The sequence below is a fragment of the Dipodomys merriami genome, unplaced genomic scaffold (genome assembly GCF_024711535.1).
Source record: "Dipodomys merriami isolate MVZ:Mamm:240054 unplaced genomic scaffold, mDipMer1.0.p SCAF_307, whole genome shotgun sequence".
Taxonomy (NCBI): Eukaryota; Metazoa; Chordata; class Mammalia; order Rodentia; family Heteromyidae; genus Dipodomys; species Dipodomys merriami.
Genome location: NW_027204571.1, coordinates 149,978 through 174,254, shown reverse-complemented (window position 1 = coordinate 174,254; position 24,277 = coordinate 149,978). Strand labels below are relative to the sequence as shown.

The window sequence follows — 24,277 nt, the reverse complement described above, 5'->3', positions numbered from 1 at the left end:
ACACTGGGGCGCTGGGCGCTGCAGGGCCGGCTGTACTGGCTGACATGTGTTGTCCGGTGCCCATCAGAGGGTGGCCTGGCCCGGGCCGACCTCAGGCTGCAGCTGGTGCCCCCGGCCGGCCTTGCTTCCCAGGCTCGGGCAGGAGAGCTGCAGGAAGGAAGGGCGGCTGGGCCTGGCCCTCAGGACAGCCCCCTGCTTCCGGGAGCCGGAGGAGGCCCCGCCGTAGGAATCCACACCACCTTCCTCTCTAGGCCTGGGCCGGGACCTTCGGGGTGTGTGTGGGGGAGCAGGGAACTGGGAGTGACCTGGGGAGGATGGCCTGGGCTTGGAAGCCCCTTGCCTTGGTCTGCACCCTTGGTCTGGGGTTGGGGGGGACTGGTTGCACCCCTGGTCTGGGGGTGGGGGAGACTGGTTGCACCCCTGGTCTGGGGGGTGGCACCCTGGTCGCGGGGGTCGCACCCTGGTCGGGGGGGGTCGCACCCTGGTCTGGGGGTCGCACCCTGGTCGGGGGGGGGTCGCACCCTGGTCTGGGGGTCGCACCCTGGTCGGGGGGGGTCGCACCCTGGTCTGGGGGTCGCACCCTGGTCGGGGGGGGGTCGCACCCTGGTCTGGGGGTCGCACCCTGGTCGGGGGGGGTCGCACCCTGGTCTGGGGGTCGCACCCTGGTCGGGGGGGGGTCGCACCCTGGTCTGGGGGTCGCACCCTGGTCGGGGGGGGTCGCACCCTGGTCGGGGGGGGTCGCACCCTGGTCGGGGGGGGTCGCACCCTGGTCTGGGGGTCGCACCCTGGTCGGGGGGGGTCGCACCCTGGTCTGGGGGCCGCACCCTGGTCGGGGGGGCCGCACCCTGGTCGGGGGGGTCGCACCCTGGTCTGGGGGGGGCCGCACCCTGGTCTGGGGGGGCCGCACCCTGGTTTGGGGGTCGCACCCTGGTCTGGGGGGGGCCGCACCCTGGTCTGGGGTCGCACAAAGCAGGCCAGCCAGGAAGGACGCTGGTTTGTGCTTCTAGGAGAAATCTGGCGCCCGAGCTCGCACTGTGACGCAAAGAAAAGCAAGAGGAACCGCAAGTCCCCGTTTCAGTCACCGGCTGCGGAGAAAGTGCTTGCGGCCGGCGCCTGCGCGTCCCCTGCCTCAGTCTCCCCGCCGTAGGAGGCCCGAGAGGCAGCCCCGGCGGAGGCCGAGGTCAGAGGCGGCTCGAAGCCGGCCCCGCTCACCAACCTCACCCGAGCTCGGGCCCGAGTCAAAAGCCCCGAGTTCAAGGCCCAGTCCGAGCGCGCGCATGCGCACACGCACGCTTGTCAGTGTGGAACCCCCCCCCCCCCCATGTCTTAACCGGGTGCCAAACTTCAGTCCAAACCTCAGCTCCGTCCGCGGGCGGCCTCGCAGGCCCCGCCGGCTCCGCGCGGTCCTCCCGCCCCAGGCCGTCCGTTATCTCCCCCTGCGGTCAGTGCGGACCAGGACTCCGCAGCCTGCCTCCGCCTCCGCCTCCGGGCCTTGGCACGGGCTGCCTCCTGAGCCAGGAATGCCCTGGGCCCCAGGTTTCCCAGGCCGGGTCCCGCCCGCCGGGGAGGGCGTCTGGGCCGGGGCCCCGAAGGGCTCCGCCACGGCTAGCCACCCTCAAAGCCGAGCCCCTGCCGGGTCCCGGTCCCCGCCCCGCGGCCTCCCGGGGCCCCGAGGACGGGGCGGGGCGGGGCCGGCGCGGCGCGGGTCTCGGACGCAGGCCCGCGGCACGCGCGTTTTCTGCGGTTCCGTGCGGATCGGCCTCCAGCCCCCGCCCCGCGCTCCGGGAGCCCGCGGCGCGCGGGGCCGGCCCGGGACCCCGACGGCGAGGCGCGAGTCCGGGCCCGGGGCGTGGGCGGCGCTTCCGGTCGGAAGGGAGCCGGCCCCCCTCCCCTCCGTCCCGGGGCGGGCCGGCGGCCGAAGCCCCCGCGCCACCGCGGAGCCCTCGGGGAGAGGTAAGGCGTCCCGCTGCGGAGCGGCGCGGGGCGGGGCGGGCCGGGGGCCGGGTCGACGCAGGCGGGACTGGGGGGAACCGGGGCTGGCGGAGGCCGGGGCGCGGGGGCCGCCCGGGCGGTGACGAAGGCCGCGGTGGCCGCCGCACCGCCCGGCGCGCGCAGATAAGGCCCGGCTCGAGGGAGCCGCGGGGGCGCGCCCCCTCCGGGCCGAGCGCGGGGCCCGGCCCCGCCCCACTCACGCCGCGCACCCCCCGCGTGGGCGGGGCCGGAGACGGCCGTGTCCCCTCCCTCCGCAGTCTTAAACGCAGACCGAAGGCAAAGGGACACGTTTGTGGGCGTGGCTTGTGAGGCTCCGCCCCCACGCCGGGCCTGCGCGGGGAGCCCGGGGACCTGAGCCGACGCCCGGCAGCGGGGAGGGTGGGCGCGGCGCGAGAAGGCCCCGCCCCTCCGCCAATCCCTAGCGGCGGCCGAGGGGGCGGGCCTCCCAGGAGCCACGCCCCTCGAGCGCTTCCCTCCTCCCCCGTGCTCCGGACGGGGCGCTCGCGGCCGGTTCCTCTTTACATAACGGCGCGGGGCGGCATGGGCTCGGGCCACCGCCTCCGCCTGGCCGCCCGCCCGGACTGTCGCGGCCCGCCGAGGCTCCGGCGGCGGCCCCGGGACGTGTTTCCCCGCAGCTGTCAGGCGCTGGCAGCGGAAATGATGAGGCGCTGGCCATCTTCCGAGCCCCGGTTTCCTGCCTGAGCCCCGCTCCGGAGCCGCCGGCGCGGGAGACGACGCGTCCGGGCCGAGGACCGGCCCGCCCCGCGCGGCTTCGGGGGGCCGGCGGCGCGCGACGCCATGGGCCGGCCGGGCCCGGAGCCCCAGCGTGTGAGGTGAGCCGCCCCGCGGCGGGCGTGCCCGCGGCCCGGGCCCGCACACGTGCTGCGGCGGCGCCCCCACCCCCGGGCCGGGCCGCGGAAGTTGGGGTCGGCACGGCGAGGAGTCCGGAGTCGGGGCTTGGCGGGCCGGGGCCCCCGCCGGGGAGGCGCGGGGCCGGGGTCGCCGCTCCCCGGCTCGCGTTTCCTCATTCCGCTTCCCTTCCCCATTCTCGCCCCGAGGCAGGGGAGGGGGCCGCGGCGGAGGAAGTGAGATCCCGCCGCGGGCGGGGGCTTCGGCGCGCCGGCCCGGCTGGTGACCTCGGCCGGCCCAGCCAACTTGGGGGACACGGGGACCCGGGACCCGCCCCGGCCGGGCCTGGGGGCTGGAGACCCCGGCTCTCAGGTGGGCTCCGCAGGCAGCGGTGGCCGGGCAGGCGGGCCGGGGCGAACCGAGGAGGCTCCGGGCGGGGCCGCGCCCCCCGCCTCCCTGCCCGGCGGGGAGGGGCTGGCCTGCGGCGCCTTCACGGTGGCCCTGTTGGCCGAGGACGCGGCAGCCCCCCCCCCCCGCCGGAGCGCCCGTGCCACCTCCGAGGGGCTTTAATAAAGGAGTGAACGAGACACCTGTCGGTCCGCGGGAGTGGCGCGCCAGGGGCTCAGGGGTGTTTGGGGAACCTCTGTTCTCTGCAGTGGTTTTGGCACTGGCTTCCTCAGCTTCCTGGATCTTCCCGGCTGGGAGGTCTAGCCCTGCCTCAGTTTCCCCTGCGGTCACATGATGTGACAGCCAAAGCCATTCCATAGGACCCTAGAAGTTGCAAGCTGGTGGTCGTGGGGCTGTTGTGGGCACTGTTACTCCCTTGTTGAGGTCAGTGGCTGGTTTTCCACCCTTGGCCTTGGTTCTTCTGCAAGGGTACAGAACTTTCTCCTGCAGCCCCACAGCAGCCTCCGAAGCTGCCCAACTGTGGGGCAGTCTGGGCCTGCCAGGGCCAGCATTTGAGCCCAGGATGCCTAGTCCAGCCGGCCACCTCGCCGGCCTCTCCCTCCTGAGTGCCACCCTTCCTGTTCCCTGGCTGTTCCCAGAGAGGGGAGAAGGGTGTTCCCTCAGTGGCAGCGATCTGGTGGGAACAGGCCCATCTCCGTGAATCCTTGGTAGCTTACCCTCTGTGCTATGTGAAGGAGGGGTTCTTTGTGCCTTATGAATGCCAGACTAGAGTGTCCTAGTGTTTATTGTGTGCCCGCTGGGGCCACATGATGTGGAAGCTGGCGCCCTCGGTGGTCCCTGGGCAATCACGCAGGACTTTCACGTGTGCTTCCACCTCTCCCAGGTCAGTGCAGGCGTTGCGCCAGGTCCCGGCTCTGCCAGCTTCATCAGGAGGCCTTGGGCATGATCCCTGGCCTTTCTTAGGACCTGGCCAGTGGGGGCCAAGAGTCTCCGCCCCTCCATGCAGTTGTGGGAAGCATGGAGCTGCAACTGCCTGGACTTGGTTGCCCAGGCTGTATGACCTTGGGCCTGTCCCTTGTCTCTCTGAGCTTAAGTCTTCTCATCTGTGGAGTGGGGCGCTGGTGATTTTACCTGATGGACTTGTTCCGGCGTGGAGGCGTGCAGTCAGTGCTCAACAAGTGCAGGCTGCTGGTACTAACGGCCGAGAGGGGCAGGCACTTCCTAGCCGGGATTCCTGGGGAAAAGATCCCGGGGCCCCTGAGTGGTGAGCATCCCTGGCCGGGCGGGACCGGAAGCAGTGTGGCTGAGCATGTGAGTGTGTGTCGTCTGAGAGTGGGGTGGTAGAAGCAGCTTGGTTCAGCCTGACCTGCTTCCCAGACACCCGCACTCCGCGAGGAAGCAGGCTGCAAGCTGCTCAGTAGGTGCCACTTGCTGCGTCAGGCCTAACTGGATCCAGGAACCCTGTATCCCACTTTCTGGCCACTGAGGTCCCCTGAGCCAGTCCCGGGCCTGGCCACAGGTCCTGGGGCTCACTGGCCCCGCAGTGTGGGCAGCCAGCCCTTGGGGTCTCTGGCCCGCACTGGCTGAGCAGCCCCAAGTCCTCCCACCCATGGGGACAAGGGACACTTCCCCAGGGGAGCAGGTCCTCCTGGCTGCCTGCCCTGCCCCAGCCCAGGCCGGCCCAGCCGGAAACCCAGCAGCTGAGCAGATGGCTGGAAGATTTTTCCTCCCACGCCACCCTGTCAGGGGTCGGCAGGGGGCGAGGCCGGGGCTGCCTCGTGAGCCAGGCCTGGAGCCCCTGGGAGCCTGTCCGGATGTGGCCCCTCCTTGCCCGCCCCTGCCGCATCCCCAGGGAGGCCCTGGGAGGAAGTCTGTGCCCTGCTGCTAGCAGGGCTGACTCACAGTGAGCTTTGGGGAGTCCCAGACTTGGGGCCAGGGTTCAGAATGTGACCTGTGGACTGTGGACACAGAAGAAGGCCTGATACCGTGTGCGCTCGAGGGGCTGTGTTCCAGTGTCCCCTCAAGGAGAGGCTCAGAGAGGGTGGTGCTGGGGGAGGGGTGCCCAGGATGCGCTGGGCACCAGCCCGGCCTCTGTCCTGAAGGCCCTGGTGCGGGAGGTGGCTGCGGGCGCAGGGTGTGCGCCCCTTGGCCCTGGGCAGGGGAGGAAGAAACGCACTTTTAGGGAGATTGTTCCAGGCATTTTCCCTCCCAAATGTAGTTGGGGTGCTAGACTTGGGGGCAGAGGAAGCCAGAGGACATTTCCAGTCCTGGCACGCCACACTGACCTTGTCTCCGGGCATAGGTGGCCCCAGGGACCCAAAGCTTCCACACCGTTCCCTGGTGGCTTCACGGTGTCTGTCCACAAAGGCAAGTGGGTGCCCCTCGGGGTCCTCACCTTCCTGAGCCTCCTAGGGGCAATCGGAGCCTCCTGGGGAAGACACGTCCCTGGTCCTGGACCCTTCCTGGAGGCCACCTGGAAGGAGGCGCCCCTCACAGGGTATGAGACTGATTGACGGCTGACCGGCTCGTTTAATGTCACACCGGAAGCCCGCCCAGTCACGGTGCTGTCCAGGGGGTATTGAGAGGCTGCTCAGGCCTGCGCTGGGGCCTCGTGTCGGAGGCCTCCTGCAGCACAGGCTTGAGGCTGGGGCTCAGGAGGGAGGAGCCTGGGTGGGGACAGCAGGCCCCTCCCCGTGGTGCTGGCCTCAGCAGGTCCCGTGGCAGTGCCGTGGGGTGCTGTGTTGGGTGCTGTCCTGCCACGCTGCCTGCAGCTGTGGGGTTCGGAGGAAGCCTGGCTGCCTCCCCGTGGGAGCACCCCACCTTGTGAGGCGGACCAGAGTCCGGTGGCTCTGGTGGCCTGGGACATCAGGGCCATCTTCCTAGGCCCTCTTGTAGTCCATGTCAGGGCTCCGGGGATGGAGAGTGAGTGCTTCCTGCCCAGAGCTGAGTCCAGGATCCAGCACAGCACAGGTGCAGAGCGGGTTTAAGCTGAGAACCCCATGCCTGCCGGGTGCCCGGTCACCCCAGCAGCTCAGGAGGCTGAGATCCAAGGATCATGGTTCAAAACCTGCCCAGGCAGGAAAGGCCATGAGACTCTGATCTCCAATGAACCCCTAGAAAACCACAAGTGGCGCTGTGGTTCAAGGCGTAGAGCGCTCGCTCCCCTTGAGCTGAAGAGATGAGGAACCGCCCAAGCCCAGAGTTCAACACCCACAACCGACCCCCCCCCCAAACCCATACCTTCTTGCAGCCAGCTCCCCTCTGCCAGCCCATCTCACAGGCTCTGGCCCCACCTGACACCCCTATTGGCAATTTCCCACCTGCCAGGGCCACCAGGTGCTCCCCTGAGGAGGCTTTCATTGGGCTTCATTACCAGCCCGCGCCCCCCCCCCCCCCCCCGCCCCCAGCTGCTGCTTGCTGCTTGCTGTCCGGCGCATGGGCCGGCACTGCTCTGAGCACCCGAAAGCCCGGCGCCCTGCAGCCCGTGCTACCCGTGCCTCTAGGTGGCCACAGCTGGGCTTTGAAGGTGATGGATGGCACGGACGGGGGCGGGGTGGGCCGAGCCCGGGAGGCTGCTGGCCAGCAAGCTGGTCAGTGGTGGAGGGGTCACTGGGTGTGCAGCCCCTCTGTGCTCACGTGGACGTCTGGTGAGCTCCTGCAGATAGTGGGTGATGGCCGTCCTCAGGGCGTCCAGGGCTTGGTGTGGAGCTGGCCACTAAGGAAGGCTAGACTCCTTAGCCCCGGAGGATGGGGCTAAGGAGGGTCCGGGTTGAGCCCTTGAGACCCCATCTCAACTAGTAGCCGAGTGTGTGGCACCGATGACCCCAGTCACGTTGGAGGAGATACAAACAGGCTGGCCCAGAATAAAATGAGGCTGTACCCTCCAAAAAGGACTGAAGTGAAGGGGGTAAAAGGCCTGGTTCAAATGGTAGAGCGCCTGCCGAAGAATGAGAGCTTTGAGTTCAAACCCCAGCATGGCTCAAAAAAAAGCTGGGCACCGGTGGCTCACAACTGTCACCCTAGCGACTCAGGAGGCTGAGATCTGAGGATCCCAGTTCAAAGCCAGCCTGGGCAGAAAAGTCCATGAGACTCTGAGACTCTGATCTCCAGTAAACCACCAGAAAACCAGAAGTGGCCCAAATGGTAGAGTGCTGGCCTTGAGCTGCAGAGCGGAGGGACAGCGCCCAGGCCCAGAGTTCAAACCCATGGCTGACAAAAAAAAAAAAAACAACAAAAAAACAAGCCAACTGCTGAAGGGGGGGGGGGACGGACCCTTGTGCGGAGGGCTTGGAGGACCTGCTGCTTCTGTGATCTGTCAGGAGTGGACAGCAGAGACAGGGCCAGCCTAGGGTGGCCGGGGGCGGGCCACATGGCCAACACCGTGTGAGGTGTGCCTGGTCAGTGAGGAAGCTCCCGGGAGTGGCCTGGGCGGCCGCGGTGCGTGCGTGTGACCGCCGCGGCAGGCCCGCAGCCCCCCGGGCACGGTGCGGGCACGCAGGCTCCGCAGCCTGCGAGGGGAGAGGACGCAGGTAGAGCTGCGGCCCTGGGGGCGGAGGGCGCGGCCCGGCACAGGCAGGCAGCCCCCTGCCCGGAGGGGCTCCGCAGTGGGACGGGGACCTTTGCACGCCCGAGCCTCGTTCATTTCCTCTTTTTATCCCATAGTTAGTGTTCGATCCGCTACCCTCGTCATCATTACCAAAGGCTGACAGCGGCCCTCCGTCCTCCCACCCTCCCGGGAAGCGAAGCCGCAGCGTGGCGCCTCCCCGCACATGGCCACCGCGGGCGGGGAGCGATGAAGTAAGTCACTGCGCTGCTCACAGGCGCTTCTGGGATCGGAGCCGGGGCCTGTGCTTGCTTCTGGCACTCGACCACTTTAGTTATGCCTCCAGTCCGGCCTTTTTTTGTCGGCCGTGGGGCTTGAACTCAGGGCCTGGTGCGGTCCCTGCCAGCTAGCGCTCTCCCGCTTCTGGTTTTCTGGTGGCCCGGGCTGGGAGCTGGGATCCTCAGCTTGGCTTCCTGAGTTGCGAAGCTTCGTCCCTCAGGGTTTTTGTTTCTGTTTTTCTTTGCCAGTCCTGAGGCTTGAACTCGGGGCTTGGTGCGGTCGGGTATTTTACTCAAGGCCGGGCTCCACTTCCGGCTTTTTCGGCAGTTCCTTGGCGGTAAGGCTGCTTTGAACCGGCCCCAGCCTCCCCGGTGGATCTGATCCGGCTGTGTGCGTGGCGTCCTGCCGCACGGGGCTGGCGGGGCCCGGGGAAGGGGACGCGGGGGGGGGGGGGTCCCGCCGGCCCCGCAGCCCCGCTCACGCCTGCCCTCCTCCTGTCTTCCAGCCTGGCGGCCGCCCCGCGCCCCCGGCCATGAGCGGGCCCTCCCTGCAGCCCGCGGCCGCCCCCAGCTCCACGCCGGCCTCGGCCTCGGCCTCGCCGTCGGGCGCGGCGCGCGGCTGGGCCGCGTTCTGCGAGCTGCACGCGGCGGCGGCGGCGCGCGCGCTGGCCCGGCAGTACCGGCTGTGGGCGCTCGAGCACCCGCTGCAGGCGCCGCGCGCCGAGCTGGTGTCGCTGCACTTCGCCGACCTCTTCCAGCGCCACTTCCGCCGCGAGGTGCGCGGGGCCCCGCCGGGCCGCGACTACCGCGCCGCGCCGCGCGCGCCCGGCCTGCCCAAGGCGCGCAGCTCGGAGGAGCTGGCCGCGCCCGCGCCGCCCGCCGCCGGCTCCCTGCGCCAGCTGCGCCGCGGCCTGCGCCAGCTTTTCCGCCGCCGCTCGGCCGGGGAGCTGCCCGCCGGCCCCGACCCGGCCCCCGACCCCGCCGACGCGGACGGCGGCCCCGCGCGGCCCGGCCCCGCGCGGAAGCGGCTGCCCTGGGGCCTGGGCCGCGAGCCGCCGCCCGAGGCCCTCAAGGAGGCGGCGCTGCGCTACAGCCTGGCGGACGAGGCGGCCATGGACAGCGGCGCGCGCTGGCAGCGGGGGCGCCTGGCGCTGCGCCGCGCCGCCGAGCCCGGAGACCCCCGCGACCGCGTGCTCGAGCTCTTCGACCCGCCCAAGGTAGGCGCGGGGCCTCCCCTCCGCCCACTCCACCCCGTCCCATCCCACCCCCCTTCCCCGAGGGCCGTCACGCCAGGGCACCGCCGTCCCCAGCCCGGGCAGGAGTGCGCGTCCCGGGCGGAGGACCTGGGCCGCCTCCGCCGTCTCTGCCTGTGGAGCCTCCCCGGCCCCAGCGGGGCTCGGCTGGGGCCAAGTGGCCCTTTCGAGCTGTCCGCGGGTCACAGGCTGAGTACAGGGCGCCCCTTAACCAGGAGTTCCACGAGGGGGCTGGCACCGCGGATGGGTATTTGGGCTGTTTATCCTTTGGAACTCTTCTCCCCCCCGTCTTGTGTAGCCCCGGCTGTCCCAGAACTTACCAGCCGCCTCCTGCCTCCACCTCCCAGTCTCTGGCTGGGAGCGTAGCTGCAGATCAGGATCCTGCTTCAAAGCTATGTTAGGCAAAAGAAGTTAGAGAACGAGCCAGCCGGATGGATTGCTCCTACCGAAGTGTGAGCTACTGTGGCGTGGGAGCCGAGCACCCCTGTCTGCGGCTGGCCGGGCAAAGGTCACAAGACCTCATCTTAAAAAAGACAAAAAGCGCTGTGGCTGAGATGGTGGAGCACCGCTCAGTTTGAGACCCTGAGTTCAGACCTCAGTTTTGCTGTTCTCTAACACCTGCTGAATATTTCCCCAAGCGGTTGCACCATTTTGTGCCGCCTGCGGCAGTGACTAGAGACTCTGGCTCTGTAGTCAGCAGCCCCAGAGAGCAGATTCTGCTCACTGCCGTTGCCTGGCCAGCTGAGTCTTTTTTGTTGTTGTTGTTGGTCTTGGGCCTTGAACTCTGGGCCTGGGCGCTGTCCCTCAGATCTTCATTTCAAGGCGAGCGCTCTACCACTTGAACTACAGCGCCACTTCCGGTTTTCCTGGTGGTTTATTGGCGATAAGAGTTTCACAGACTTTCCTGCGGAGGCTGGCTTTGAGCCGCGATCCTCAGATCTCAGCCTTCTGAGTAGCTAGGATTACAGGGGTGAGCCACCTGCACTGGGTTTACAGCTGATTGTTTCGTGAAATGCCTGGGTTTTGTCTTCTCTACCCTCCTCCCCCACCTTCACCTCTTTCTCTCTGCCAGCAGTAAAAGGGCTTGAACTCAGGGTCTTTCACTTACTTAGCTTTCCTGCTCACAGCTGGTGCTCTACCACTTGAGCCACCTCCAGGCTTTTTTTTTTTTTGCCAGTCCTGGGGCTTGAACTCAATGCCTGGGCACTGTCCCTGAGCTGCTTTTGCTCAAGGCTAGCACTCTTATCACTTGAGCCAGAGAACCACTTCAGGTTTTTTCTGTGTATGTGGTGCTGAGGAATGGAACCCAGAGCTTCATGTGTGTTAGGCAAGCACTCTACCACTGAGCCACCTTCCCAGCCCTCCCCTTGTACATTTTATTTTTTGTCGGTCATGGGGCTTGAACTCTGGGCCTGGGAGCTGTCCCTCAGCTCTTCAGCTCAAGGCTAGCACCCTACCTCTTGAGCCACAATGCCACTTCTGGCTTTTTCTGCTTATATGGTGCTGAGGAATTGAACCCAGGGCCTCGTGCATGCAAGGCAAACGCTCTACCACTGAGCCACCTTCCCAGCCCCTCTCCTGTACATTTTATATGTTATTTCTCACTTCACTTTCCACAATAGAGGTTTTTTGTTTTGTTTGTGCTGTTGTCATTTTTCCTTTTCTTGGGTCAGTTGTGGGGCCTGAACTCTGGGCCTGGGCGCTGTCCCTCAGCTCTTTAGCTCAAGGCGAACGCTCTACCACTTGAGCCACAGCGCCACTTCCGGTTTTCTGGGGTTTCACTGGAGATCAGAGTCTCATGGCATTTCCTGCCCGGGCTGGCTTTGAACTGTGATCCTCAGATCTCAAGCCTCCTGAGTAGCTAGGATGACAGGCGTGGGATACGAGGGCCTGGCTTTTCGGAGGGTCCTGAGTGCTCTTGTTGGCCTGAGAGCTGTGTGGACTTGGTTTCAGGAGCGCAAGCTCTGTCTTCCCCTGCTGGGGTGCACCCCCCTGCGTGGAGTCGGGGTGCACAGTCCCGCTGTGATGCTCGCCTGGTTTGAGGGCAGGATGGGCAAAGCCAGTGTGCTGGTGGGGCTGGAGGATGCGCAGAGACGCAGGTGGCCGAGGGAGGCTTGGGCCCTGCTCAGTCCCAGCACGCGAGGGCGGTTCTCCACCTCGTGGGCCAGGCTCGGGTCTGCCCTGCTTCCTCAGCAGCAGCGGCCTGCGCCTCTGCCCACACACGTGGCGTGGGGCTGCAGCGGGCTGGCTTGGCAGGGGAGAGCAGCCGCTGCGCGCTGCTGCCTGCACAGGTGTAGAAGCCGTGGGCACCTCTGCAGGCGGGTGGGAGCTGGCTCGGCCCCTTCCCCAGCCCGGGCCTTTGGAAGAGTGGGTGACTGCTCCCCCCGGGGGCGTGGTCAGGAAGCGTCAGTCCTGAGGTTTCTGAGTGGAGGACTGGCAGGTGCAAAGGCCCTGCAGTGGGGTTTGTGCTGGTTGGGCGGAGGGAGCAAGTGTCACATCACAAGTGGAGGCAGTAGATCAGAGGAAAGTTCTGGAGCCACCTGTGGCTTCCTGCATCAGGCGGACAGTTGGCAGTGGCTCAACTCCTAGAGAGCTTGGCTCCACAGACTGGGCTGAGCAGGGCCCGGGGTGCTGAGAGTTCGAGTTCACCTCAACTGCCCAAGGCTGCATTCCCAGTCCCGGGCTCCTGGTCCGGGTGAGCGCTCGTAGCCGCACAGGCGCCGGGGCCGCGCGCGCCCGGGCACGGGGTCTAAGCTCTCGGCCTCCTCCTTTGCCCGCGTGGCGCAGCGGCAGGGCTGCAGAGCCCGGCCCGGCCGTGTCCCACCGAGCGTGCGTGTGGTTGCTGTGCAACCCAGGAAACAAAGGCAGGGAAGCCGGCTGGGCCACTGGGAAAGAGGAGGCGGGCACGCTTCCTCCCCAGGCGGCAGGAAGCCAGGGCAGGGACCGGACCGCAGGGCGGCAGCCCTCGCTCTCCACGGGCTCGGCCTGCTGCTTTCCGTGGCGGGGCCCATCCCCCAGTGTGCTGCACAGACGCCGCGGGGGTTGGGGGGTGGATGTGAGGCGCTGCCCCGCTGCCTGGCCCCGCAGGGCCTGCGGGGTTGGTAGAAGGAAGGAAAGGGGGTGCGCAGGACTCCTGTGCCCCGTGCTGCCCTTTCTAGGGGTTCTCTCCAAAGCTGCTCTTCAAAAGTGCATCGCGCCTGCGCCCCGCGCCCGCCTCGCGCCTGCTGCCGCCACCTTGTGCATTTGAGGCTGTGTCTGGGGAAGCGGGGCGCTGGCGGCTCCACCTGTACCCCTGAGATCACCCAAAGCAGCTCAGGCAGCAAAGTCTGGGAGGCTCTTACTTCCAGTTTGCTAAAACGCTGCAAGTGGAGCTGTGGCTCAAGTGGTAGGGCACCAGGTTTGAGCAAAAATGCTGAGGGATGGTGCCCAGCCCTGAGCTCAGCCAAGGACTGGCAAAAAAGTTAAAAAACACACCAACAAACCAGGGCTGGGCAGGTGGCTCCGCGGTAGAGCGCTCGCCTCGCGGGCACAAGGCCCTGGGCTCGATTCCTCAGCACCACATAAGTAGAAAAAGCCAGAAGGGGCGCTGTGGCTCAAGTGGTAGAGCGCTCGCCCTGAGCCAAAGAGCTGGGGGACAGCGCCCAGGCCCAGAGCTCCAGCCCCACGACCGACAAGAAACAAATACTGTGTTGGGGTGCTGCTGGCCTCGCTGGCGTGAGGTCAGGATGCGCCGCAGCGGGAGCTCTCACCTTTGCAGTGGCACTTGGGGCAAGACATCTGCTTCTCTGAGCCTCAGTTTTCCCTGTGGCTGGCTAGATGCCGGGACCTGGGCTAGGCTTCGGGTCTGGCAGTGGGTGCTGCCCTGGGCTGGGGTGCGCCTCCCCGCCCCCCCCCCCGCCCAGCTGATGTCAGGCAGGCTGCCACACAGCCCACGGGGGCGCTGGCTGCCCCAGGGGCCGGGCAGGCTGTGGAAATCCCCCGTCCGCTCTGAAAGCAGAGGAAGAGGAGGAAATGGGGTGCACAGGAAGGTCTCACTTGTCCCCACTGGGCTGGGGGGAGGTGCTTCCTCTGCCTGGTTTCCTTTCTGGGGCCCACTCTCCACGTCCCTCCCCCGGTGCGGAAGTGGTGGATGGCGCCGCCCTGGCACAGCCAGGCCCCCGGCTGGAAGGCCTGCGCTGGGTAATCGAGGAATTGGTGGCCTGAGTACGCCGGCATCTGCGTTCATCCTCCAGGGCGCCCCGCCCACCAGCTGTGGACGGCATTACGTGGCACGGGGCATTCCCTGGTCTTGGATCTTTTTCCGCCATGCAATGCTCCAGCGCCTGCACTTAGAAGTAGAAACTGGAGGATCCGGATGGCTGGAGGTCTGAGGCTGGTCCAGGCAGAAGGGACTCTACCAGTGGCCAAGTGCGGTGGCACACCCTGCCACACCCAGGGACACAGCGAAGGTGACCTCCGTGGGAAGCAAGACCTACCTCGGAAATGGCCGGGGCTGGCAGTGTGGCTCAAGTAGCAGATCACCTAGCCAGCATGAAGCTCTTAAGCTCAAAGTTCGGTTCAGTACCACCACCACCGTGAAAGCGCCTTATCCCCCCTGGCCAGCCTGGACAGTGCCTTTCTCTCAAAGCCCCGAGGTCTAATGCTAGTGCTGCCAGACACCCTGCGCTGGACAGCGCGTGCACAGCCCTACCCGTCCCAGAGCAGCTCGCGGGCGCACGGCTTCCCCAGGCTCCTCCGCCTGTGCCCACGGTTCACACAGGCGCGTGGTGTGCTGCTGGATGCCATGTTTGGCGTTCCACTTAGCTCCACGTTTTCCAGGGTTTGTGTGTTGTGAGTGTGCGTGGCTTCCGGGGCTTGAATTCAGGGCCTGGGTGCTGTTCCTCAGCTGTGGTGTGGTGTGGTGTTTTGTTTTTTCTCTAATAGTACTGAACTAGAAATCAGAGCCTCAAGGCTTTGCTAACTGGGCTGGCTTTGAACTGATCTTCAGATCTCAGCTTCCCGAGTCGCTGGGATGACAGGTGTGCGCTGCGGGTGCCTGGGTCCAGCCTGTCATGTATTTTGTTCCTTCTTCGGGTCAGATTTTCCACCGCATGAATGGGCCACGTTTCCTTCATCCGCTCGCTGTCTGTGTGCTGGAGTGAAACAGGCTCAGGTAGAGAAGCTGCCAGGTTTCTGTTTTGCTGGTACTGACGCTTGAACTCTGTGCTCAAGGCTAGCACTCTACCACTTGAGCCACAACACCACTTCTACCTTTTTTTTGGGTATGAGTCTTGTAGGGCCTTTCTTACTGAGCCTGGCTTTGAACCACGGTCTTCAGATCTCAGCTTCCTGAGTAGCTGGGATCCCAGCTTGCCAGGTGGGTTTCTAAAGTCTACAGCACAGTTGTCCAGGGCCAGTCTCCACACGACAGGGTGAAACCACCCCTCCCTTGCTCTGACTTGCTTTCCCAGGGCTGCCAGGGGCGGGCCCCTGCCCCCGCGATTCTGTGCCTCTTCCTGAGCCTAGTTGGCCGCAGATGTGCGCGCATGCGTGCATGGTGGCCAGGCGGGAGCCGGCTCCCAGGCTCTGGCATGGGTGTGGCGAGCGTGCGTCTCGTGGCACTGCACTAAGGCTGGTGGCAGCCCAGCAGCTCCACCTGCTTCTGCTGGGTGACGGGCTGGCCGCGGCCTGGGGTGCCCTGGAGCGGGACAAGTGAGTGGAGATTGTTTTGGCTCTTGCCTGTGTGTGCCCCTCCAGGGTCCCCACGAACCGACAGTGGGGCCTCTGCCTGGGAGCTCAGGCTTGGGGGGCCCACTGTGTCCCTGGCGGCTAAGAGGGGCTCCGTGTCCCTCGCGGGGCTGCCCCCTGGCGTGGCGCCCACTCCCACCCGGCTTCCTTCTGCGCGCTGGGCACTGCTTGGCTGGGGGGAGGGGCGTCTGGAGTTGGATGGCTGCATCTCTGGTGGAGGGGGACAGTGGGTGGTGGGGAGTCCTGCCAACTGGGGTGTCCAGTCCTAGGTGGCATTGCAGGTTGACACAGTCAGTCCAGGGGTGACGTGGGGCTCTAATGCCCAGAGCTCCGTGCCTGAATCTCAGCTGAGTCTGTGAAGCTCTTATCTCCTATTAACCACCAAAAAAAAAAAGCCGTTATTGGGGGCTAACTGGCAGAGCAGCCTGGGGGACAGCGCTCAGGCCTCGAGTTCAAGCCCCAGGACTGGAGCCCACACAAGGGTCTTCCTGGCCCATGCTAGCTTTGCACATCAGGGAGGCGGGCCCTGTGGCTTGGCCCCTCCTCTGTGTGTGGGGGTGGGGTGGGGAGGGGGAGTCGCGGTGTCAGGGCTCAGCTGCCCATGTGGACCCAAGCACGTGGGGTCTAGCACAGCCGTGGTGTCCACCGAGCAGATGCACTTCCCCGCTGTCCCACGCGTGCTGCCCGCGTGAGGAGACCGAGCGCACCCCACTGAGCCAGGCAGGGTGTGGAGGGGTCAGGCAGGCGGCTGAGGCCTAGGCCTTTCACCAGCAGCTTTCTCCTAGCGGCGCACACTGGGGCCTGGGCTCGTGTGGAACACAGGGAGGCCATCTGCTGTGTTCCTCAGGGCGCGGCAAAGCACAGAGAGCCTGCGGTGGCGGGACGGACCTGGAGGGCCGCGCCCCCCGCTGGGGCCCTGGTCCTCCGCGGGAAGCCCTCGTTGGCTCCTGACTTATGAGTCGGCAGGGCCGGCCGTGCTGCGGTGTCAGGAGGAGGGCGCGCTCCGGGGCCTGGCTCGGTCGTCACAGCCGCGGGTGATCCGTGCACGCGCGGCAGTCGCGATGCTCTGAGCGCTGTGGCCCCGTGTCTGGCGGTGGGTGGCGGTGTGGGCAGCCCCGCCTGCCCGGCAGCAGAGCCGAGCCTTGTGCGCCTCCTCCTCTAGAGCTCCAAGCCCAAGCTGCAGGCGGCCTGCTCCAGCATCCGCGAGGTCCGGCGCTGCACCCGGCTGGAGATGCCCGACAACCTGCACACCTTCGTGCTGAAGGTGAATGAGTGCGCCCCGCCCCAAGGAGAGCCCGAGCCCTCCTCACCTGTCCACCCCTCCTCTCCACCATGACAACTTGCGCGCCTTCACGGCGAACGTGAGCATGCCCCGTGGAAAGCCCATCTGCTCACCCCTCCCGCCCTGCCAGGTGGAAGACCAGACAGACATCATCTTTGAGGTGGCAGATGAGCAGCAGCTCAACTCCTGGATGGCGGAGCTCCGGGACTGCCCTGGGTGAGCTGCACCCCAGCTTTAGCTGCCGCCCTCCCGCCCCGCCCCGCCCCGCCCCGCCTCTCACGCCAGCTTCTCCTCCACAGGCTGAACGGTGTGGACGTGGAGGCGGCCCCTCCCCCAGGGGAGCCCGGTCCCCCCAGCTGCCCGCAGGGGAGCATGGACTCCCCGGACACAGGTGGGGTCACGGCCTCCCCTCTCTGCGTGCGCCGGGCGGGGGTGGGGGGTGGGGGGCTGCTCACGGCCGTCTTCCTTGCCAGGTGCGTTTCCTGGGACACCGCCCGAGCCGGCCTGCCAAAAGACCACCCGCTTTCTGTCCTGCTACCCCTGGTTCCACGGCGCCATCTCCAGGGTGAGGGCGGCGCAGCTGGTGCAGGTGCAGGGCGCCGATGCGCATGGCGTGTTCCTGGTGCGCCAGAGCGAGTCCCGGCGCGGGGAGTACGTGCTCACCTTCAACTTCCAGGGCCGAGCCAAGGTAGGGGGGTGAGGGGCGGCGGGGCTCCCGAGGCCCCGGCGGCGCGGCGGGGGGCGGCGGCCCACCGGCCCCGCTGCTGTCGCCGCAGCACCTGCGCCTGTCCCTGTCGGAGCGCGGCCAGTGCCGTGTGCAGCACCTGCGCTTCCCCTCGGTGCTCGCCATGCTGCACCACTTCCAGCGCTCGCCCATACCGCTCGAGTGTGGGGCCACCTGCGACGTCCGGCTCTCCAGCTACGTGGTGGTCGTCTCCCAGCCACCAGGTGGGACCCAAAGCCTGTCCCGGCTCGTGGTGGGGAGCAGGGCTGGGTGCTTTGCGCACGCTGTGCGGGGACTCATGGCGCGCCCTGTCGCCCGTCCAGGCTCCTGCAGCACTGTCTTCCTCCCCCTCCCCCTCCCCCGCTGGGACTCGGAGCTGGGCCTTCCCCACCTCGGCCCGACGGACTGTCCGCGTGGGCTCAACGCGGAGACCCTGTCCGGCCGCGTGTCTCCCCCAGAGCAGATCTTCCACCTGGTGCCTTCGCCCGAGGAGCTGGCGCGCAGCCTGCGGCACCTGGAGCCAGCGGCTGGGGGTGGCACCCGGGGCTCGGACTATGAGATGGACTCTGCCTCCCAGGGCCACCTGCGGGCGGTAGACAACCAGTACACGCCGCTGTGAGCGGCCCAGTGTGACTGGGGGCCGCCCTCTGCCAGCAGCCTGCCTCACGGTCTGTTGTTTACAGATGTTCTTGTCTGCCGACGCTGCGGCTAGCTCCTCTCCTGGTCCTAGGGACCAGTCCTGGAGCTTCACAGGTGGTGGGGTGAGGGCGGGGCGCCACGAGGCTCCTCCCCCAGCCACGGACCTCACAGCCCACCACGGGCTTCCCACTGGGGATGGGGTGGGGTCACCAGGAAGCCCAAAACACTAACAAGCCAGGATCCTCCTGTGGCTTCCCCTGTGTAGCTACAGTCTATGGCAGGCCCATCTGACACGGGAGATCCCCCCCCCCCCCCCCCCAGCTTCAGGACAGGAGCTCTGTTCGAGGGCCAAACGACTTTAAACATTTTACCTCAGGTTAGCTTTCTAAAGGATTCAGGTTTCCAAACTATAAACCATGGCTCACTTCGGACAGGGCTGCTGGGCAGCCCGCTGCAGAGCCAGCCGTGGGTGGCACCCTCGCGGGCAGCGAGGAGCAGGCCTGCCTGCTGCCTTATGAATAAAGAACTGTGTTCTAGCGGACAGTGGCTTTTTGGAGGGAGACAAGCACAAAGGAAGAGGGCTCTGGGGCGCTGCCGGCTTGTAAACTTATCTCAGAAATGGGCTCTAGGTCACTTTCTGAACCACAGTAGAACCAGAGAGCTGGCACACCACAGAGTGGCTGTCCGCCCGCAGGCAGCTGCTCCAGCGGGGCGGCGGCAGCCACAGCCATCGCCGCAAGTGGCGTTGTTGGCAGGGGTCAGGCCCCAGCAGAGCCACCAGGCACCAGACAGCCCCACAGTTCAAGGTGTGGCCATAGTCAGACAGGGCCACCGCGACCCCCCCCCAGCAGCTGGCTGCTCAACTCATTGCCCACTTCCTACCGTTCCCCTGAATCAAGAAGCAGATCAGCCCTGCGCTCCAGTCCTTAAAGATGCCACCATCTTCTCTAAGCAGGTTTCTCTAAAATTACTACTATAGCTGAGCACCCGTGGCTCATTCCTGTAACCCTAGCTGCTCAGGCTCTCAGCTCACAGGCAGGCAGGAAAGCAAAGCCTTCAGTTAGCCAGCAAAAATCTGGAGGCGGAAATGGGGTTCAAGTGGCAGAGCACTAGCTTTGAGCAAAAAAGCTCAGGGACAGTGCCCAAGCCCTGCCTCCTGCCCGTCCTCAGGTGTCCTCCCCTGGCCCCTGGGGCCAGACTGGCAGCTTCCAGCACTAGGAGCTCAGCTCTGTCTGTGCCAAACTGGGCAGTGCGTGCCGGCCGTCCACCAGTTGGCAGGAGTCGGTGGCCGCAAGCACCTCCACGCCACCTGCCCACTGGACTTGAGTCACCAGCACCAAAGAATTAAGTCAACTAACCTGCCTTGAATTTTAGACCAGCAATCCATACGGCTTTCTGTGGGATAAATCTTCTGCCTTTGATCATGTCTGGACCGTGCAGGAGAGAGGAATAACAATTGTTAAAATCTTGGGGGCCAGAGAACACTATTTTCACACAACCTCCGTGCAGGCCTTGTGGTTCTGAGGGCAGCCTGGGGTCTCTTGGCCGTCCCTTCACTCAGGCGGCCTTAACGAAGCATCAAGTTAGCACTAACATTTCCACCGTATTTATCCACCACCTCCTGACAAGGCCGCGAGTGCTGTGCGGTGTGCCTGGGCTCCTCTTATGACAGGGCAGAAGGCATTTGGTCAATTCTTATGTATTGTTTATGTACTGTACCAGTAACTTATTCTTAAAATGCACATTTTGCTATAATGTACAAATTGTTCTATGTGAATTAAAAAAGGTTTTCAGAATCTCCATCTGTTATTGTTTGAATCTTGATCAAATCCTTGCCCTGGCTCCAGACCCCCGGGCGGGCCCCATCGCCTTCCCACAAATCAGGTAGCAGCAAATTCTCAGAGGAGGCCACGAGCCGCACGCACGTGCACAGGGGCCAGAGGGAGAAAAGCAAGGGAGCTTACAGCAGCAACGCTCGCTCGAGGTGCAGCCTCAGTGCTGCCCAGCTCTGGCCAGCCTTCTGCCGCTGCGACTGCTGGTCCACCCAGGGGACAGGGACCTCAGCCTCGCCTTTCCCTAGACACGCGAGCTGGCAATGAAGGGAAAGAAGAGAAGGCATTTCAACCACCTCGCTGGGCAGTCGTGGCCTGCCCTCCTACACACACACACACACACACACACACACACACACACACACACACACCGATTTGGTAGCAGTTTTTAAAACTTTTTTTATTTTTTAATTTTTTTTTTTAGTTTTTATTTTATATTATCTACAAAGTAAAAGATTTCCCTTAACTTAAAAGTTGAACCACTGTGGACAGTGATCACCTCATCAAACTTGATTTATAAATAATAAGCCATCAGTTTGATGGTAAGAATTTACTGAGCCTCTGTCAAGTTTAGTAAAAGGGCGTTCCGAGTCTTGATTTATTTTCTTTTAAAAGCGGTAATAGCAGCAAGAACCACTCGTTACTTGTTTTGCTAGCTGATGTGTTCATGACTTTCAAGGACCGTTATAAAATAAATAACTTCCAGTTTCGGCAAGCAGAGCTGGGCACTTGGGGGCTTTGGAACAGCATGGGATTATGGAGCAGCCCACAAGTTCCTAAACTCGTCCACATACCTCCCACTGCAAGTGAACTGTTAGCATTCCTATTGGATGTTACAAGAAATCAACGTATATTGTTTAAAAACCGAAATAAGTGAAACTAGTTTTCCGTGCTTCCAGTCGGAAGAAGCAGTAGAAGGGAGGAGGGGATTTGGCTTTTCGGGTCCTCCAGGGCAGCCTTACAGCTGCTGGTGGTGGGCTTGCACTGTAAGAAAGAAAAGTGCACATTTAAACACCACTGGCACCTTTGCACACCAGCCTAGTGTCTCTGCAGCCAACTGCCAACTATCCTGGAGCTAGCTGCGCAAGACCGAGGTTCAGCGCGCCCCCTCCCATCTGCACCACGGTGGGGTGGGGTGGGGTGGGGTGGCGTGGCGTGGCGTGGGGTGGGGGAGAAACGAACCAGTCAGACATGAAACCACTGCAGATAAATCTCCCAGAAGACTTGCTGCTCATGGGGCAGGAGAGGGGGCCTTAACGCCCCCACCCCGAATGCTAGCCAAGCACCAGTGTTGCTGTGACTGCCACGCAGCCAGCCATACGAGACACCGCGGGCATCCTCCCGTCGGGCGCGGGCTGGGGCCGACCCTGCACTCCACCAGTCCACACACAGCACGGGCGCACGTGCTCTCCGCCAAGCCATCTGCTCATAACCCCCTGCGTTGTCAGCCTGCCGGGACTCAGGGGACACACCGCCCTGTCCAGCCTGCCGTAACACGAAGGCCAACTGAGTCCTCGGCCTGCGCCAGCTACCGCTGGTGCCGCTCCAGCACACCCTGTACCATCAGAACACACACACTCGGCTCCTGGCCGGGGCCCTGCGCTGACCTGGGCGCGCACTCGGACGGGTCTCGCTACTCTGGGGTGTGGGGCGTGAAGCGCCGGCCCTGCCTGCGATGGAGCTGTGCGAGCGGAATGCTGGGGTGCCCCGGCGGCCCCTGCACACACAGGCCTCACCTGAAGGGTGCGTCATATAGGGGAAATGCGCTGTTGTCGAGACTGGAATGGGCTGTAGTGCACTTTGAGCGAGGGCGGCCTGGGGGCCGCCAGGTGGCGGTGTCGTCATTAGCATCATTGGCGCATGGGCAGTTGGATGAGAAGGAACCATTCCTGACTGTACATGGGCCTGAAACAGAGAGCTCTTTTACGCATACAGGCAACATCTCCGGCTTCAACAACATGTCACTGTGTTCCTTTCGCTGGGCGGGGCGGGGGTGGGGTGGGGTGCAGGGGAGCCGGGGCCGGGCCGGGCTGGCAGGGACGGGCGGGAGCGGGCCTCAGGGCCCTTGTTTGCTTGGGGCCAGGTCCTGTTTCCCCTTGGGTGGGTCCTGCGGGGTGGAGGAGGAGCGGGCGCCAAGGGAGCCCAGGACACAGCAGGCTGCCCGTCCTAGCTGCCCGCAGCCAGTCTGACCACGTCCTCTCCACCTGGGACAAAGACACGGGCGCGACCAAGTGCAGGCCTGGCGCCTCCCTATACCAGGGCAAGAGTTCAGCCCACGCCGCCAGCAGGCCGGACGTGCTTTCCAAGAACACTGCCACGAGCAGGAAGGCAGAGGCCGGCCTGCGCGACGGACAGGGCCGCGGCCTCTCCTCGGCGCCCTCCCTGCGGGGCAGGAGGAGGAAGCTGGGGAACACTGGGGGGATAGAGAGGGTCCTCATCATTATCTGGGCCAGCCCAGTGCCTTGTACCAGAGCCATCAGGCTGGCAGGGGGCCTCAGCGAGCCCAGGCCGCGGGGTCCTGCCTGCCTCCCAGGCTGCGCCACGCTCCACACACAAGCCTCCAGTCCACACATCCGAATGGGCCCCGGCCATGTGTGCGCCGCCCTGGGGTAAGCTGCTTGCTTGTCGGGACCCCACCCTGCACAGAAGGCCCCACGCCGACAGAGCCACCAGGCTGCGTGGCCTCCACGGGACGCAGCGTCAGGAAGCTGATGGCACCAAGCAAGCGGCTACGCCGAGCATGCCAGCTGGCTGGCCACGCGCCCCAGGAGGGGCCGGGCCTCCTCAGCATCCACCGCGGAACCTGGCATCTAGGCCACGCCGGGCCACGGCCTCCCTGTGCACTCTTGCCAGGAGCTGGAGCCGGGGAACTCCAAGAGGCGTGCGCGAGAGCAGCGGGGCCTCTGCCAACGCCAGTTCACCTCACAGCGCCTGGGCCTCCAGGACAGCCCAGCGCCAGCGCCCGATCCTCATGCTCAGTCCACCCTTGCCCCGCACAGCTGACCACACAGCAACCACACCTCTCCACTGCCAGCTGAGCCCCGGGCACTGCAGGGCTGCTCTGCAGGGAGACGGACATCTGTGAGCCTCCGGCCAACGCTGCACCGAGTACCAAGCCACGCCTTCGCCCTACCGGACATGGTCAGAGGAGGGAGGGCACCGGGCACACAACTAGACACGCTTCTCTGACACCTGTGATAGACTCGCGCTGACAAGCCTAGTGTAGCTACCTTATTGCTGAGACTCCCTCTGCAAAAGCCTACCCACTCTGCCTTGTGTGTGCGTGCGTGTGCACGCGCGCGCGCGTGTGTGTGCACATACATACACAGTAGTGAAGCTTACACGGAGCAAAGCAGACACAGGAAGGAAGGAAGTACTGGGTGCATTCTGAGCTGGGGAACGTCACAGGACTGGCCAATCACAACTCCACTGAGCTGGGGAACGTCACAGGACTGGCCAATCACAACTCCACTGATCTCAGCACAAAGCCACGACACGATCACTGAGGGCCAGGCCACTGCGCCGAGCGGGGAGGGAGACGGGCGGGTGGCACCACACACAGGACTCCTGGCTGGGAGATCACTGGCTCCAGGCCGCGCATCTCATCACCACCAGCTCCCACTCGGTGTGCACAGGGCGGCGGCGCGTGCCGGTTTACCTGAGGTACGTGGGCCATGTGTGGTGGGTTGGTGTATGCCGGCTGGACGTGAGAAGGATGGATGGTGAACACCGTCTGTTGTGCTGTGGGGAAACTGTTCTGTGGCGACTGTGTGTTGGAGGCTGGCGTCATGGCGGGTGGGGTGGGCGCCAGCCCCGCGTGGTAAATAGCTGGTTGTTGCTGTGGGCTGGCCAGGTGGAGAGCCTGGGCGGCCTGGTGCTGATGATGCTGGATAGGAAGAGGGAAGAGCTGAGCTGAGGAGGGAAGCGATGCACCGCCCACAGACACACTCCCTAGTTCTTTCACTAGCACACACCACGGGGGGCGCGGGGCGGGCGGGGAGGGGCAGGGGATGGGATGGGGGAACGGGGGTCCATGGCTCACACCTAGAAGCCCAACTGCTCAGCTGTCATCTCCTCCTCAAAGCCAACGTGGACAGAAACGTCTGCGAAACTATTTTCTGGACTTGTCCCGGGGCGTGAGCTCAGGGCCTGGGCGCTGTCCCGGAGCTTTTTTCTGCTCACCACTAGCACTCTACAACTTGAACCACAGCACCTGCTGGGCACTGGTGGCTCACATCTGTAATGCTAGCTACATAGGAGGCCGAGATCTGAAGACCAAGGTTCAAAGGCAGCCCAGGCAAGAAAGTTCATGAGACTTATCTAAAATAACTACTCAAAAAAAAGTCAGTGGAGCTGTGGTGCTAGCCTTGAGCAAAAACGTGCTCAAGAACAATGCCCCCCCCCAAAAAAAAGAACAATGCCCCGACCCTGAGCTCAAGCCCCAGGACTAGTTCCCAAGTACAAAAAAGCTTAGCATATAAGCTTTAAGAATGAAACAAAGTCCCAAGCAAGTAAGAATTTGCTTTATATTAAACTAGGAGGGCTGGGAAGGTGGCTCAGTGGTAGAGCGCTTTCCTTGCATGCAAGAGGCCCTGGGTTCAATTCCTCAGCACCACATAAGCAGAAAGAAAAAAGCCGGAAGTGGCGCTGTGGCTCAAGCAGTAGAGCGCTAGCCTTGAGCTGAAAAGCTGAGGGACAGCGCCCAGGCCCAGAGTTCAGGCCCCACAACCGCCCCCCCCCCCCCCGCAAA

At 64.7% G+C, this 24,277-nt stretch overlaps 2 protein-coding genes across 9 annotated transcripts in view; one reads left to right on the top strand and one right to left on the bottom strand.

Annotated features, from left to right (window-relative positions):
• The first annotated feature begins 2,539 nt into the window (after positions 1 to 2,539).
• On the top strand, positions 2,540 to 18,048 carry LOC138840912 (SH2B adapter protein 3-like). The gene is made up of 9 exons (XM_070041321.1): positions 2,540 to 2,825; positions 7,912 to 8,046; positions 8,577 to 9,287; positions 16,213 to 16,314; positions 16,463 to 16,548; positions 16,632 to 16,723; positions 16,806 to 17,020; positions 17,109 to 17,280; positions 17,380 to 18,048. The coding sequence occupies exons 3-9, from the start codon at positions 8,604 to 8,606 to the stop codon at positions 17,673 to 17,675; spliced, it is 1,647 nt and encodes a 548-aa protein (XP_069897422.1). The 5' UTR covers positions 2,540 to 2,825; positions 7,912 to 8,046; positions 8,577 to 8,603; the 3' UTR covers positions 17,676 to 18,048.
• Positions 18,049 to 19,474: 1,426 nt separating this feature from the next.
• Positions 19,475 to 24,277, bottom strand: part of LOC138840911 (ataxin-2-like) — a 70,957-nt gene continuing 66,154 nt past the window's right edge. For 7 of the 8 annotated variants that reach the window (XM_070041312.1, XM_070041313.1, XM_070041316.1 and 4 more), the window contains 3 exons: positions 23,186 to 23,413; positions 21,264 to 21,432; positions 19,475 to 20,511 (listed from right to left, as the gene is read on the bottom strand). In XM_070041312.1, coding sequence (XP_069897413.1) covers positions 20,486 to 20,511; positions 21,264 to 21,432; positions 23,186 to 23,413 — 423 coding nt within the window. In that variant the 3' untranslated portion in view covers positions 19,475 to 20,485. The remainder of the gene's footprint in view (positions 20,512 to 21,263; positions 21,433 to 23,185; positions 23,414 to 24,277) is intronic. The other variant, XM_070041317.1, reaches the window with a different exon arrangement.